The 15,412-nt window shown below is 45.5% G+C and overlaps 1 protein-coding gene across 3 annotated transcripts in view; it reads left to right on the top strand.

Annotated features, from left to right (window-relative positions):
- The window catches only part of CEP63 (centrosomal protein 63), a 98,932-nt gene that overhangs the window by 55,177 nt on the left and 28,343 nt on the right, over positions 1–15,412 (top strand). For all 3 annotated transcript variants that reach the window (XM_038744458.1, XM_038744457.1, XM_038744456.1), the window contains 2 exons: positions 6,811–6,925; positions 7,773–7,916. In XM_038744458.1, the coding sequence (XP_038600386.1) occupies positions 6,811–6,925; positions 7,773–7,916 (259 nt within the window). The remainder of the gene's footprint in view (positions 1–6,810; positions 6,926–7,772; positions 7,917–15,412) is intronic.

The following is a 15,412-nucleotide window of genomic DNA, read 5'->3' as shown; positions in this document are numbered from 1 at the left end:
TTCAAATCCCAGCTCTGCCACTTGTCAGCTGTGTGACTTTGGGCAAGTCACTTCACTTCTCTGGGCCTCAGGTCCCTCATCTGTCAAATGGGGATTAAGACTGTGAGCCCCCCGTGGGGCGACCTGATCAGCTTGTAACCTACCCAGAGCTTAGAACAGAGCTTGGCACATAATAAGCGATTAATAAATGCCACCATCATCATCATCATCAATGTGAATAAGTTATCTAGTCTACCCTATTTCCCCTATCTGTAATCATCATCATCAATCATATTTATTGAGTGCTTACTGTGTGCAGAGCACTGTACTAAGCGCTTGGGAAGTATAAGTTGGCAACATATAGAGACAGTCCCTACCCAACAGTGGGCTCACAGTCTAAAAGGGGGAGAAAGAGAACAAAACCAAACATACTAACAAAATAAAATAAACAGAATAGGTATGTACAAGTAAAATAAAAAAATAAAAAAATAGCGTAACAAATATGTTTAATATCCGTCTCCTCCACCTAGATCTTCAGGGTTTGTCATTGATCGATAGATGGATTTTGAGGAAAATCTGTAAATTCAGTCAATGATATGTCCTGACATGGATATTGTCCTTCCTCTCTCCAGGATGCAATATTCATTCCTCTTGAGCTAACCGACTCACTGTGACTCGTTCTCTTTTCTGCGGCAGGTTTCTTGCTCTAACCTTCACCTGCCCCCAAATCCCTCACCTTTCACACCAGTCAGACCGCTGCTCTCCCCATCTTCGAAGCCCTACTTAACTCCTATCTTCTCCAAGAAATCTTCTATGTGATCACCTTCTGCTGACCTGAGGTTATATTCCTCCCTGCCCCAATTCCACCCTCCCCACTCCCGGCAGTAATCTTGGTGTTTTGGAAATATTCTTGCAAATATTCGTGGTGTTTTGGAAGGAAACTGGTTCAGACAGAACAAAAAATATGGTTCAGTTCTGAATTTTTCATTTTAATAAATGATTTAAAGATAACGTCCTCAAACTGCCTCTCAGTAAATTTACCGTTTATATTTTAACTCTGCTTTCACTTCTAATATTTCTTACTTGATTTTTGAGTGGGTTCATTCTTCTTCCATTCTCCTTTTATTTTTCATCCATTTCATGTTGGTATATTTACAGTGTCTTTTGGTTATAAATTATTTGGAGGTGACGACTTGGTTTTTTATCGTCAAAAATGAATTAAGGTAGTAAATTTAAATTCCTTTTCGAAGTAAAGAACTCAAGAGCCAAAGCTTTTGCTTGAATTTATCTTAATATACTGTAAAAGTACTATTTTTGCCACTTCTAAATTAGAATCACTAAGGTTCATTTCTTATGGTATTTATTAAATGATAATAATATTCAATCAATCAATCAATTAATTGTATTTATTGAGCGCTTACTGTGTGCAGAGCACTGTACTAAGCGCTTGGGAAGTACAAGTTGGCAACATATAGAGACAGTCCCTACCCAGCAGTGGGCTCACAGTCTAAACGGGGGAGACAGAGGACAAAACCAAACATACTAACAAAATAAAATGAATAGAATAGATATGTACAAGTAAAATAAATGAATAGAGTAATAAATATGTACAAACATATATACATATATACAGGTGCTGTGGGGAAGGGAAGGAGGTAAGATGGGGGGATGGAGAGGGGGACGAGGGAGATTATTATAATAATAATAATAATAATGATGGCATTCATTCATTCAGTTGTATTTATTAAGCACTTTGTGCACAGCACTGTACTAAGCGCTTGGGAAGTACAAGTTGGCAACATATAGAGACGGTCCCTACTCATGTGCAAAGCACTGTTCTAAGTACTGGGGAGGGTACAAGGTGATCAGGTTGTCCCACGGAGGGCTCACAGGCTGAATCCCCATTTTACAGATGAGGTAACTGAGGCACAAAGAAGGTAAGTGACTTGCCCAAAGTCACGCAGCTGACCAGTGGTGGAGCCGGGATTTGAACCCCTGACCTCTGGCTCCAAAGCCCGGGCTCTCTCCACTGAGCCACGCTGCTTCTGATGATGGATGATTATGGATCCAGCCCTGTGTTAAACCCTGAGACGCTACAGTCCAGTCAGGCATGGGGTAAATGCCATAACAGTTTCACAGGCTGAGAGGTAAGGGGAGCAATGTTTTATTGCACAGAGAGGTTCGGTGACTTGTCCAGGAACACACAGCAGGGCAGTGGCAGGTCTGGGAGTAAGATGTGGGCCTCCTTTGTCTTTCCACTCCGCTGTAGGTACCTCTTTCATTCTGTGAAATTAGGAGCGGAGTGGGGCAAGTGAGATCATTATCTAGGGCCTTAGGTAAAACAAAAGTTCGGCAAGTTGCATGAGTACCATTAAGAAAGGAATAATTATTCCTAATGGACTCATCATCCTCATCATCAATCGTATTTATTGAGCGCTTACAGTGTGCAGAGCACTGTACTAAGCGCTTGGGAAGTACAAGTTGGCAACATATAGAGACAGTCCCTACCCAACAGTGGGCTCACAGTCTAAAGAATCATGGCAGCAGTGGCAGCAGTGGCCATAGGCCTTGCCAGCGCCCTGGCTTCAGCACCTCGGGAGCAATCAATCCATCGTATTTATTCAGCACCTACCATGTGCAGAGCACTGTACTAAGCACTCCGGAGAGCCAGTACAACAGAGTCGGTGCAACAGAACTACAAATATGTACTTAAGTACTGTGGGGTTGAGGGCGGGGTGAAAAAAGAATGCAAATCCAAGTGCAAGGGCGAGACAGAGGGAGAAGGGGAAATGAGGGCTTAGTCTGTAAAGGCTGCTGGCAAGAGAGGTGCTTTTCACAAGGCTTTGAAGGTGGGGAGAGTGATCATCCCTTGAAGGGGAAGGGAGTTCCAGGCCAGAGGCAGGACGTGGAGGGTGAGGCAGATGAGGCTGTCCATCCCCTTACCCCCTCCTACCTCACCTCCCTTCTCTCCTTGTCCAGCCCAGCCCGCACCCTCCGCTCCTCTGCCACTAATCTCCTCACTGTACCTCGTTTTCGCCTGTCCCGCCGTCGACCCCCGGCCCACGTCTAACCCTAACCCTAACCCTGTCTCTCTGCCTCAGTTCCCTCATCTGTAAAATGGGGATTAAGACTGTGAGCCCCACGTGGGACAACCTGATCACCTTGTATCCCCCTAGTGCTTAGAACAGTGCTTTGCCCATAGTAAGTGCTTAACAAATGCCATTATTATTATTATTATTATTGTTATTATTATTTCAACTTTCACATCCGTTCCACTGCCAAACCCTGTCGTTTTTTCTTATCTAACACCTCCCAAATATTGTGGCTCAGTGGAAAGAGCGTGGGCTTTGGAGTCAGAGGTCATGGGTTCAAGGCCCAGCTCCACCAATTGTCAGCTCTGTGACTTTGGGCAACTCACTTCACTTCTCTGGGCCTCAATTCCCTCATCTGTCAAATGGGATTAAGACTGTGAGCCCCCCGTGGGACGACCTGATCACCTTGTAACCTCCCCAGTGCTTAGAACAGTGCTTTGCACATAGTAAGCGCTTAATAAATGCTATGATTATTATTATGTCCCTTCCTTTCCACACTACTACCAATTGGCATAAGCTCTGGTCTCACCAGTCTGGACTATGCATCGTTCTCCCTACCAGTATCGCTCTCCACACCCCCATAATAATAATAATAATGATGGCATTTGTTAAGCGCTTACTTTGTGCAAAGCACTGTTCTAAGCATTGGGGGGATATAACATGATCAGGTTGTCCCACATGGGGCTCACAGTCAATCCCCATTTACAGATGAGGTAACTGAGGCTCCGAGAAGTTAAGTGACTTGCCCAAGGTCACACAGCAGACATGTGGCGGAGCCGGAGTTCGAACCCATGACCTCAGACTCCAAAGCCCGGGCTCTTTCCACTGAGCCACGCTGCTTCTCCATCTGCACTACACGGCTCTAGACGGACCATCTTCGGGGGGTATAGATGACTAACTGAAGGAGTTTGGAGAGGAATGGTGGGAGGGAGAGGAAGTGATAAATGAAGGGAGCTCTGGGGTCAGTGGTGGGTGTTTTTAGGGTAAGGAAGACGTTAGCATGTTTGAAAGTAGTGGAGAAGAAGCTATTGCTTCTGAACTGTTCTGGAAAGTGAACGGTTGAAGGCGGCGGTCAGGGAGGGGAGAAAGGAGGGGACAAGTGTTTTGATAAACTGAAGGAATGAGGTTAGAGGCACAGTTGGAGGGTCTGGGCTTTGAGAGGAGGCAGGAGATCGCCTCTTGAGATACTTCTGGGAAAGATGAGAGAGTCACAGAGGGGGAGACTCCCCTCCTCAAAAATCTCCAGTGGCTACCAATCAATCTGCCCATCAGGCAGAAACTCCTCCCCCTGGGCTTCCAGGCTGTCCATCCCCTCGCCCCCTCCTACCTCACCTCCCTTCTCTCCTTCTCCAGCCCAGCCCGCACCCTCCGCTCCTCCACCGCTAATCTCCTCACCGTACCTCGCTCTCGCCTGTCCCGCCATCGACCCCCGGCCCACGTCGTCCCCCGGGCCTGGAATGCCCTCCCTCTGCCCATCCACCAAGCTCGCTCTCTTCCTCCCTTCAAGGCCCTGCTGAGAGCTCACCTCCTCCAGGAGGCCTTCCCAGACTGAGCCCCTTCCTTCCTCTCCCCCTCGTCCCGCTCTCCATCCCCCCATCTTACCTCCTTCCCTTCCCCACAGCACCTGCATATATGTATATATGTTTGTACATATTTATTACTCTATTTATTTATTTATTTATTTATTTGTACATATCTATTCTATTTATTTTATTTTGTTAGTATGTTTGGTTTTGTTCTCTGTCTCCCCCTTTTAGACTGTGAGCCCACTGTTGGGTAGGGACTGTCTCTATATGTTGCCAATTTGTACTTCCCAAGCGCATAGTACAGTGCTCTGCACATAGTAAGCGCTCAATAAATACGATTGTTGATGATGATGATGATGACAGGTGGAAGGAGGGCCTGGAGAGGAGCCAGGGAAATTTTAGGGGAAATCACACCTGGTGGTTTCAATTTTATCAACAAACAAGTGTGGCCAAGTCACAAGGGGCTAGACCTGGATAAAAACTCACCTGTGTTGGGCAGCAGCACATGGGAGAGAGTTGAGGTATTTATTACTCTATTTATTTATTTGTACATATTTATTCTATATATTTTATTTTGTTAATATGTTTTGTTTTGTTGTCTGTCTCCCCCTTCTAGACTGTGAGCCCGCTGTTGGGTAGGGACCGTCTCTATAATGTTGCCAACTTGTACTTCCCCAGCGCTTAGTACAGTGCTCTGCACACAGTAAGCGCTCAATAAATGCGATTGAATGAATGACTGAATTTGTATAAAAAAAAAATGTTCAGCCACATCTCCCCACTGCCCAAGACCCTCCAGTCATTGCCCATCCACTTCCACATAATAATAATAGTAATAATAATGATGGAATATATCAAGTGCTTACTATGTGCAAAGCACTGTTCTAAGCGCTGGGGAGGTTACAAGGTGATCAGGTTGTCCCTCGAGGGGGCTCACAGTCTTAATCCCCATTTTACAGATGAGGTAACTGAGGCACAGAGAAGTGAAGTGACTCGCTCAAAGTCACACAGCTGACAATTGCCCGAGCCGGGGTTTGAACCCATGACTTCTGACTCCAAAGCCCGGGCTCTTTCCAAACAGAAGCACCTTACCCTTGGCATTAGAGCACTCGATCTGCTTGCCCCCTCATACTTACCTCACCAGTTTTCTACTATGACTCAACCTGCACACTCGCCTCCACTAACGCCAACCTTCTCCCTGTACCTCGCTGCCGACCTCTCGCCCACGTCCTCCCTCTGGCCAAGAACTCCCCCCACCTTTCACATCTGACAGACCACACTCTCCCCACCTTCAAAACCTTACTAAAATCACATCTCCTCCAAGAGACCTTCCCCTACTAAGCCCTCATTTCCCCTACTCCTTCTCCCGTCTGCATTGCCTATTAACTTCAATCTGTACCCTCTTCAGCCCTTGATATTCACCCCACCCTCAGCCCCATAGCACTTACGTTAATGCTATAGTCTAGACTGGCGAGACAGAGCATAATTTATTAAGTAAAATTAATTTAATTTAAAATACATTTGTCGCTGCTGTCTTGTGCCGATCACGTCCGACGCATAGCGACGCCACGGACGCATCTCTTCCAGAACGCCCCACCTCTATCTGCCGTCGTTCTGGTAGTGTTTCTTGGTACAAATATGGAAGCGGTTTACCACTGCCTCCTTCCATGCAGTAAACCCAAGTCTCTGATCATACGATCGAATGAATGAAGCCCTCAATAAATGCCATTGATTGATTGATTGATTGATTGATTCCAGTGTGGAATTATCACCAAGTCACATCCGTGAGGCCCGTTGAGACTGTGAACCCGATGTGGGACAGGGACTGTGTCCAACCCGATTTTTTGGTATGCACCCCAAATCTTAGTACGGTGCCTGGTACCTAGTAAGTGTTTAACAAATACCACAGTTATAATTGTTATTCCTCTTTCAAAGTACTTTAAAGGAAAGCGTTGCTGTCAGCACTTGTCACCGCAAGTATTATGCAAACTTTCTTGAAATGGAACAATACCTAAAAAATTGAGTTGGACAATTTGCCATTTTTTGGGGTGCCTGGCACACAGTGGAATGGATATGTCGGTGCTGAATGCCTAGTCCAGTGCTCTGCATGCAGTGATTACTTAATAAATACCACTGGTTGATTGATTTGATGTGTCAGTGTGGGCGTCCAGGGTTTGGGATATTTTTTCACTGGTGTTTCTGTTTCTGGCATCCAGCTTGGAATCGGAGAGTGCAACTTGTAAAGAACTGAGTCAAGAGCTAATTGAGAAGCATGAAGAATTGAAGCTGATGGAAGGATACCACAACCAATGCAAAGCTGAGATGAGAAAAGTAAAGACTTTTTTTGTCAGCAAGTAGCATTTCTGAGTGCTTCCTATGTGCAGAACACTAAACTTAGTGCTCTGTACTAAGTGTACTATATGTATGCTAGAGGTAAAGAGTTAAATTCTCCCCCTTTTAGACTGTGAGCCCACTGTTGGGTAGGGACTGTCGCTATATGTTGCCAACTTGTACTTCCCAAGCGCTTAGTACAGTGCTCTGCACACAGTAAGCGCTCAATAAATACGATTGATAGATTGATTGATTGATTTACAATCTAATAGGCTTGGCAGAATACAAAAAAATTTAAAGGTAGGGTGGGGGGAAAGAATGGAAAAATGGATAGGTAAATGAATCCGTGCTTCAGTAGTGGAATGAATTAACGGAGGTATTCCCTCTAGACTATAAGTTTGTAGGCAGGGAATGTGTCTACCATTCATTCATTCATTCAATCGTATTTATTGAGCGCTTGCTGTGTGCAGAGCACCATACTAAGCACTGGGGAGAGTAAAATATAACAATAAACAGGCACATTCCCTGCCCACAGTGATCTTGCAGCCTAGAGGGGGAGACAGACATTATTGTGAATAAACAAATTAATAAATAAGTAAAGAGTGGCCCCAGGGAACCAGAAACGGTAATACCCTGATCATCTTGACTGGACATTCATCCACATACAGAGTTTAGTGAAAACGAGTGCTATCTCTAATAGAAACCCTTGAAATGAAGGGTGCCAAGATGGAGAAATCTGTGCAGTTATGCTACCCTAAGAATGAAGATTACCACATGCATAAATACTGTTCTTCCGCTTCTTTTTCCTCCCAAATAGTGGTGGTTTTCTGTTTTGTTTTTTTTGAAGATGAAAGAACAGATGCTGCAGTCTGAACAGACATACAGCTGTGCCCTAGAAGGCATGAAAATGGAAGTCACCCAGCTGACCCGGGAGTTGCATCAGCGAGACATGGCCATCGAGAGAGCTGAGAGGAAAGAAGGCGAACACAGGGTAAAAGAAGGAGGGGCTCTCACCAGTTCCCTGAATAATAATAATAATAATAATAATAATAATAATGGTATTTTTAAGCACCTACTAAGTGCAAAGCACTGTTCTAAGCGCTGGGAGGGATACAAGGTGATCAGGTTGTCCCACATGGGGCTCACAGTCTTAATCCCCATTATCCCACTCCGGTCTAAAGAGACAGAAGAGGGGTTGGGTTATCCCTCCCATCAACTGCCCGGAGAATGAGAAGGGACATTTCCCTAAAAATCTGGTTCAGATCAAATCCAACAGAGTCAAGAGCACACCAAGAGTTCATGAAGTTGCGTCTGGCGAAATCATCTCTCTCTTGATGAGAGTGTTCTCTTTTCTGCATTTTTGAATAGTAGGCGTTAGGCGCTTATTGGGTGCCGGCCACTGTACTAAGCGCTGGGGTTGATACGAGCTAATCAGGTTGGCCACAGTCCATGTCTCTCACGAGGTTCACGGGATTAATCCCCATTTTACCCGCTGTTGGGTAGGGACCGGCTCTATTTGTTGCCAACTTGTGCTTCCCAAGTGCTCTGCATGCAGTAAGCGCTCAGTAAATACGATTGAATGAATGAATTTTATATATGAGGAAACTAAGGCACAGAGAAGTGTAGTGACAGCCCCAAGTCACACAGCAGACAAATGGTTGAGTCAGGATTAGAGCCCAGGTCCTCTTCGACTCAAAGGAAAAAGCTCTATCCTTTAAGACGTAACTTCTAATCCCAGCTTGCTGTGAGCAGGGAATGTGTCTGTCTGTTGTTTCATTGTACTCTCCCAAGCGCTTAGTACAGTGCTTTGCACACAGTAAGCATGCAGTGAAGCAGCGTGGCTCAGTGGAAAGAGCCTGGGCTTTGGAGTCAGGGGTCATGGGTTCAAATCCCGGCTCCGCCAATTGTCAGCTGTGTGACTTGGGGCAAGTCACTTCACTTCTCTGTGCCTCAGTTCCCTCATCTGTAAAATGGGGATTAAGACTGTGAGCCCCATGTGGGACAACCTGATCACCTTGTATCCCCCCAGCTCTTAGAACAGTGCTTTGCACATAGTAAGTGCTTAATAAATGCCATAATTATTATTATTATTATAGTAAGCGCTTCACAAATACCATTAAAAGAAAGAAAAAAAATAAGCGCTCAATGAATATGATTGAACGAATGAATGGCTGAATAAATGAATGTCTCTTGTCTTCTGTGTGACCTCGGGCAAGCCGCTTAACTTCTCTTTGCCTCAGTTACCTCATCTGGAATATGGGGATGAAGACTTGTGAGAGCCGTGTGGGACAGGGACTGCGTCCAACCCAGTTTGCTTGTATCTAGTCCAGCGCTTAGTATGGTGCCTAGCACGTAGATCTAACAAATACCAAAATTATTATTATTATTGTGTGATAGCATATGAAGTTATAGATTTTCATTCATCATCATTTAAGTTCCTCTCCTCTAAGAGGCCTTCCCTGACTTAAGCCCTCTTATCCCACTCCCTTCTGCATCACCTTTGCACTTCGATTTCCATCCTTTATTCACCCCCCCTCAGCACACAGCACTTATGTACATGTCTCCGATTTATTTATTTTCTTTTTATTATTTTATTATCTTATTATTATTATTATTTTATTTGTCCATATCCCATTTATTTTATTTTGTTAGTATGTTTGGTTTTGTTCTCTGTCTCCCCCTTTTAGACTGTGAGCCCACTGTTGGGTAGGGACTGTCTCTATATGTTGCCAATTTGTACTTCCCAAGCGCTTAGTACAGTGCTCTGCACATAGTAAGCGCTCAATAAATACGATTGATGATGATGATGATGATTTATGTCAATGCCTGTCTCCCCTTCTTGTCTGTGAGCTCACTGTGGGCAGGGAAGATGTCTTGTCTTAGGCCGTTGAGTTCGTTCTGACCCTTAGCGACACTACGGACGCATCTCTCCCAGAACGCCCCGCTCTCCGTCTGCAGTCGTTCTGGTTGTGGATCCATATAATTTTCTTGGTAAAAATCCAGAAGTGTTTTACCATTTCCCACTCCCGCGCAGTAAACTTGAGCCTCCGCCCTCCACTGGGTAGCGTGGCTTAGTGGAAAGGGCACGGGCACGGGAGTCAAAGGTCATGGGTTCTAATCTCGGCACCGCCACTTGTCAGCTGTGTGACTTCGGGAAAGTCACTTAACTTCTCTGTGCCTCAGTTACCTCATCTGGAAAATAGGGATTAAGACTGTGAGTCCCATGTGGGACAACCTGATCACCTTGTATCTACCCCAGCGCTCAGAACAGTGCTTGGCACATAGTAAGCGCTTAACAAACACCATCATTATTGTTATTATTGTTATTATTACTTGGATGCCCTCTAGTCACCTCAAACTTAATATGGCTAAAACTGAACTTATCTTCCCACCCTAACCCTGTCCTCCCCCTGACTTTCCCATCACTATAGATGGCACCACCATCCTTCCTGTCTCACAAGCCCATTACTTTGGCATTAGCCTTGACTTCTCTCTCTCATTCAATTCACATATTCAGTCCATCACCAAATCCTGTCGGTCCCACCTTCACAACATCGCTAAAATCTGCCCTTTCGTTTCCCTCCAAACAGCTACCACATCAATACAATCACTCATCCTATCCCACCTGGATTACTCATATCAGCCTCTTTGCCGACCTCCCAGCCTCCTGTTTTTCCCCGCTCCAGTTCGTATTTCACTCTGCTGCCCAGATCATTTTTCTACAGAAACGTTCTGGATGTGTCACCCTGCTCCTCAAAAAAACTCCAGTGGTTGCCCATCCACCTCTGTATCAGACAAAAACTCCTCTCCATTGGCTTTAAAGCGGTCCATCACCTCGCCCCCTCCTACCTCACCTCCCTTCCCTCCTTTTACAACCCAGCCTGCACACTCTGTTCCTCTGGTGCTAATCTTCTCTCTGCACCTCCATCTCGCCTGTCTTGCCACCGATCCCTAACCCAGATACTACCTCTGGCTGGGAACACCATCCCTCCTCTAATCCGACAGACATCATCATCATCATCATCATCATCAATCGTATTTATTGAGCGCTTACTGTGTGCAGAGCACTGAACTAAGCACTTGGGAAGAACAAATTGGCAACCTATAAAGACAGTCCCTACCCAACAGTGGGCTTACAGTCTAAAAGGGGGAGACAGAGAACAAAACCAAACATACTAACAAAATAAAATAAATAGAATAGATATGTACAAGTAAAATGAATAAATAAATAAATAGAGAGTAATAAATATGTACAAACATACGTACATATATACAGGTGCTGTGGGGAAGGGAAGGACAACCATTCTCCCCTGCTTCAAAGCCTTACCAAAGGTCCATCTCCTCCAAGAGGCCTTCCCAGACTAAGCCCCACTTTTCCTCATCTCCCACTCCCTTCTGCATCGCCCTGACTTGGTCCCTTTGGCCTTCCCCCCCTTCCCAGCCCCAAAACACTTATGTGCATATCTGTCATTTTATTTATCCTTTTGCTCTTCCCCCCTCCCAGCCCTAAAGTACTTTTGTGCCGATCTGTCATTTTATTTATTTGTATTGATGTCTCTCTCCCCCCTCTAGACTGTGAGCTCATTGTGGGCAAGGAATGTCACTGCTTGTTGTACTTTCCCAAGCGCTAAGGATAGTGCTTCACACCCAGGGTAAGCACTCCATAAATATGATTGAATGAGTGAATGTATGAATGAATGGGTCCATTTCCATGTTTTAAAGGTGCTCTTGATTTATGTTAGTGTAGATGAACAGATTCCGATGCACCAGTTCCTTTGAAGTGCCCGCACCTGACCTTTAAGTCTCCTCAGGAAACTTGTCTGCCTCTGAACCACCACGGCTGAACCCTCCCTTGCTGTTGCTCTACTAGTTCAACTAGCATAATTCCACCCCTGCTACACATCATTACTCTCCGTTCAAATCTCTGTTTAAAAGTTTATTGACTCTATCATTTGATTCACGTTAAACTTTGCTAATTTTCTTGCACTTTTGAAACATATGCCTTAGTTCTTTTTTTCAAGGTCAATAGCTGATGAGAGCACTTAGTTCTTCCGCAGTTTAATTTGTAGCGATTTGCTTTCTACTCTTAAGTGCAAGTGTGTTTCTAAAATGATTAAAGCTTTGGGAAATGGATCCTTTGAGGAAAGGCTAAAGGAATTGGGGTTGTTTTGCCTAGAGAGGGGAAGGCAGAGAGGTGACTTAATAACTGTGTTCAATCACTGCCCGGAAGGTAATGTGGCCTAGTGGAAAGATTCAGTTTTCTGATCTTCAAATTGGGGATAAAAATACCTGCTCTCCCTGCCTCTTAGACTGTGTGCTTTGTGAGGGGCAGGGCTTGTGTCTAAGCTGCTTTTCTTATAAAGATAATAATCATTGTAGTATTTGTTAATCGCTTACTGTGTACCAGGCACTGTACTAAGCACTGGGGTGGATACAAGCAAATCGGGTTGGACACAGACCCTGTCCCATATGGGGCTCACAGTCTCAATCCCCATTTTACAGATGAGGTAACTAAGGCACAGAGAAGTGAAGTGACTTGCCCAAGGTCATGCAGCAGACAAGTGGCGGAGCCGGGATCTGAACCCATGACCTCTGACTCCAAAGCTCGGGCTCTTTTCACTACACCGTGCTGCTGTATTTAGCCCAATGGTTGGCGCATAGTAGCACTTGATAAATACCATCATTATTGCAAGGATTTTTAAAGCGCGGAGACCAACCGTTCCCCATCATCTCCTGGGGATCGAACGAGAGGAGTTAATTCAAGCAAGCGTCAGTTTGGTTGGATATAAAGAGGAACTTCTCGAATATCAGGCTGGTAAAGCACTGAAAAAAGCTACCAAGGGAAATTAGAGTTTCTGTTCCTTGAGATATTTCCAGAAAGAGACGGCAACCTCCTCTCGGGAAGCGGCGTGGCTTAGCGGATGAAGTACGAGCCTGCGAGTCGGAAGGTCGTGGGTTCTTCTCCCGGTTCCGCCACGGGTCTGCTCTGTGACCTTGGGCAAGTCACTTCAGTTCTCTGGGCCTCAGTGACTTCATCTGTAAAATGGGGATCATCATCATCATCATCATCAATCGTATTTATTGAGCGCTTACTGTGTGCAGAGCACTGTACTAAGCGCTTGGGAAGTACAAGTTGGCAACACATAGAGACAGTCCCTACCCAACAGTGGGCTCACAGTCTAAAAGGGGGACTGCGAGTCCCACATTGGGACTGGGGCTGTGTTCAACTCGATTTGCTTTGATCCCCCCCAGTGCTTAGTACAGTGCCTGCCACACAGTAAGTGTTTAACAAACACCACAATTATTATTGTTATTGTTATGTTTTAATTGCCCACCTGAGTAGGCACTCATCATATCCCGACTGGATTACCGCATCAGCCACCTTTCTGATCTCCCAACCTCCTGCCTCTCCCCACTTACAGCTACGCTTCACTCTGCTGCCCGGATTGTGGTTCTACAGAAACGCTCTGGGCATGTCAGCCCCCCTCCTCAAAAATCTCCAGTGGTTGCCCGTCAACCTCCGTATCGAATAAAAACTCCTCACCCTCGGCTTCAAAGCTCTCCATCACCTCGCCCGCTCCTACCTCACCTCCCTTTTCTGCTTCTCCAGCCCAGTCCGCACCCTCCGCGCCTCTGCTGCTAATCTCCTCACCGTGCCTCATTCTCACCTGTCCCACCGTCGACATCCTACCTCTAGCCTGGAATGCCCTCCTTCCTCAAATCCATCCCACTTCAAAGCCCTACTGAAAGCTCACCTCCTCCAGGAAGCTTTTCCGGACTAATCCCCCCCCCACCCCACAACACTTGTGTGTATATATGTACATATTTATAATTGTATTTATTTTCATAATAATGTATATGTATCAAGCGCTTAGTACAGTGCTCTGCACATAGTAAGCGCGCAATAAATACGATTGATTGATTGATCTATAATTCTATTTATACTGATGCTCTTGTCGTCTACTTGTTTCGATGTCAGTCTGCCCCCTTCTAGACTGTGAGCCCACTGTGGGCAGGGATTGTCTCTATTTGTTGCTGAATTGTACTTTCCAAGTGCTTAGTACAGGGCTGTGCACACAGTAAGCGCTCAATAAATACGATTGAATGAATGAATGAGTATGGGGAACTGGATCCCATTATCTTCTTAGGTTCCTTCTAGCTCCATGATTTTATGGAATTTTGCTTAACCAAGCCTCCATCATAGAGTATGGCTTTTTATTCTCATTTTGTATTCGTGTTTAACCCAGGCCGATTTTCTAATAGGGCATTTTGGATGGCATGGTACCTACGACACATATTATATTGTGATATTGCAGTAAACTGCAGGTGAAGGGTGGCACGCTCTACTATGGCTTTTTACAGCCCCCTGGACTGTAAATTCCTTATGGGCAGGGAACATGTCTACCAATTCTGTTATACTGTACTCTCCTAAGTGCTTAGTACAGAGCTCTGCACACATAAGTACTTGTTAATGCCCTGATTGATTGATTGATTGATTTTGGTGTCCCGTGTGCTAAACCTTTGGCTTAGAGTCACTTTGTGTTTGCAGTGCTGCGGGAGATATGGGAATTGGGCTATCAATCAATGTCAGTGCCATTTTTAGAGAAGCAGCGTGGCTCAGTGGAAGAGCCCGGGCTTGGGAGTCAGAGGTCATGGGTTCGAATCCTGGCTCCGCCACTTATCGGCTGTGTGACTTTGGGCAAATCGCTTCACTTCTCTGGGCCTCAGTTACCTCATCTGTAAAATGGGGATTAAGACTGTAAGCCCCATGTGGGACAACCTGATCACCTTGTATCTCCCAGAGATTAGAACGGTGCTTTGCACATAGTAAGCGCTTAACAAATGCCATCATCATTATTATTTACTGAGTCCTTATGTGTGCAGAGCACTGTACTAATCGCTTGGGAGAGTACACTGTAACAGAGTTGGTAGACACGTTCCCCACCCACAACGAGCTTCCAGTTTAGAGGGGGAGAGTACCGTGCCAAGCACACCTCCACGCTCAGGCCCGAGGCTGCAGCCCCTGTGAGGAGCGAAGCTGGCGGAAGAGATACAGACCCGACCCCCGGATCCCGAACCGAAAGTCAATCATTCATTCATTCAATTGTATTTATTGAGCACTTACTGTGTACAGAGCACTTTACTAAGCGCTTGGGAAGTCCAAATTGGCAACATGTAGAGACGGTCCCTACTCAACAGCGGGCTCACAGTCTAGAAGGGGGAGACAGACAACAAAACAAAACATATTAACAAAATAAAAGAGAGTAAATAAATAGAGTAATAAATATGTACAAACATATATACATATATGCAGGTGCTGTGGGGAGGGGAAGGAGGTAAGGCAGGGGGGATCAGAGGGGGAAATTGGCAATTGACAGAGCGGGGATTTGAACCCATGACCTCTGACTCCAAAGCCCATGCTCTTTCCACTGAGCCACGCTGCTTCTCGAGTGCTTAGTACAGTGCTGGGCACACAGTAAGTGCTCT

This window comes from Tachyglossus aculeatus, chromosome 1 (assembly GCF_015852505.1).
Source record: "Tachyglossus aculeatus isolate mTacAcu1 chromosome 1, mTacAcu1.pri, whole genome shotgun sequence".
NCBI lineage: Eukaryota > Metazoa > Chordata > Mammalia > Monotremata > Tachyglossidae > Tachyglossus > Tachyglossus aculeatus.
The sequence above is the reverse complement of the archived record's forward strand: the minus strand, read 5'-3'. Positions and strand labels throughout refer to the sequence as shown.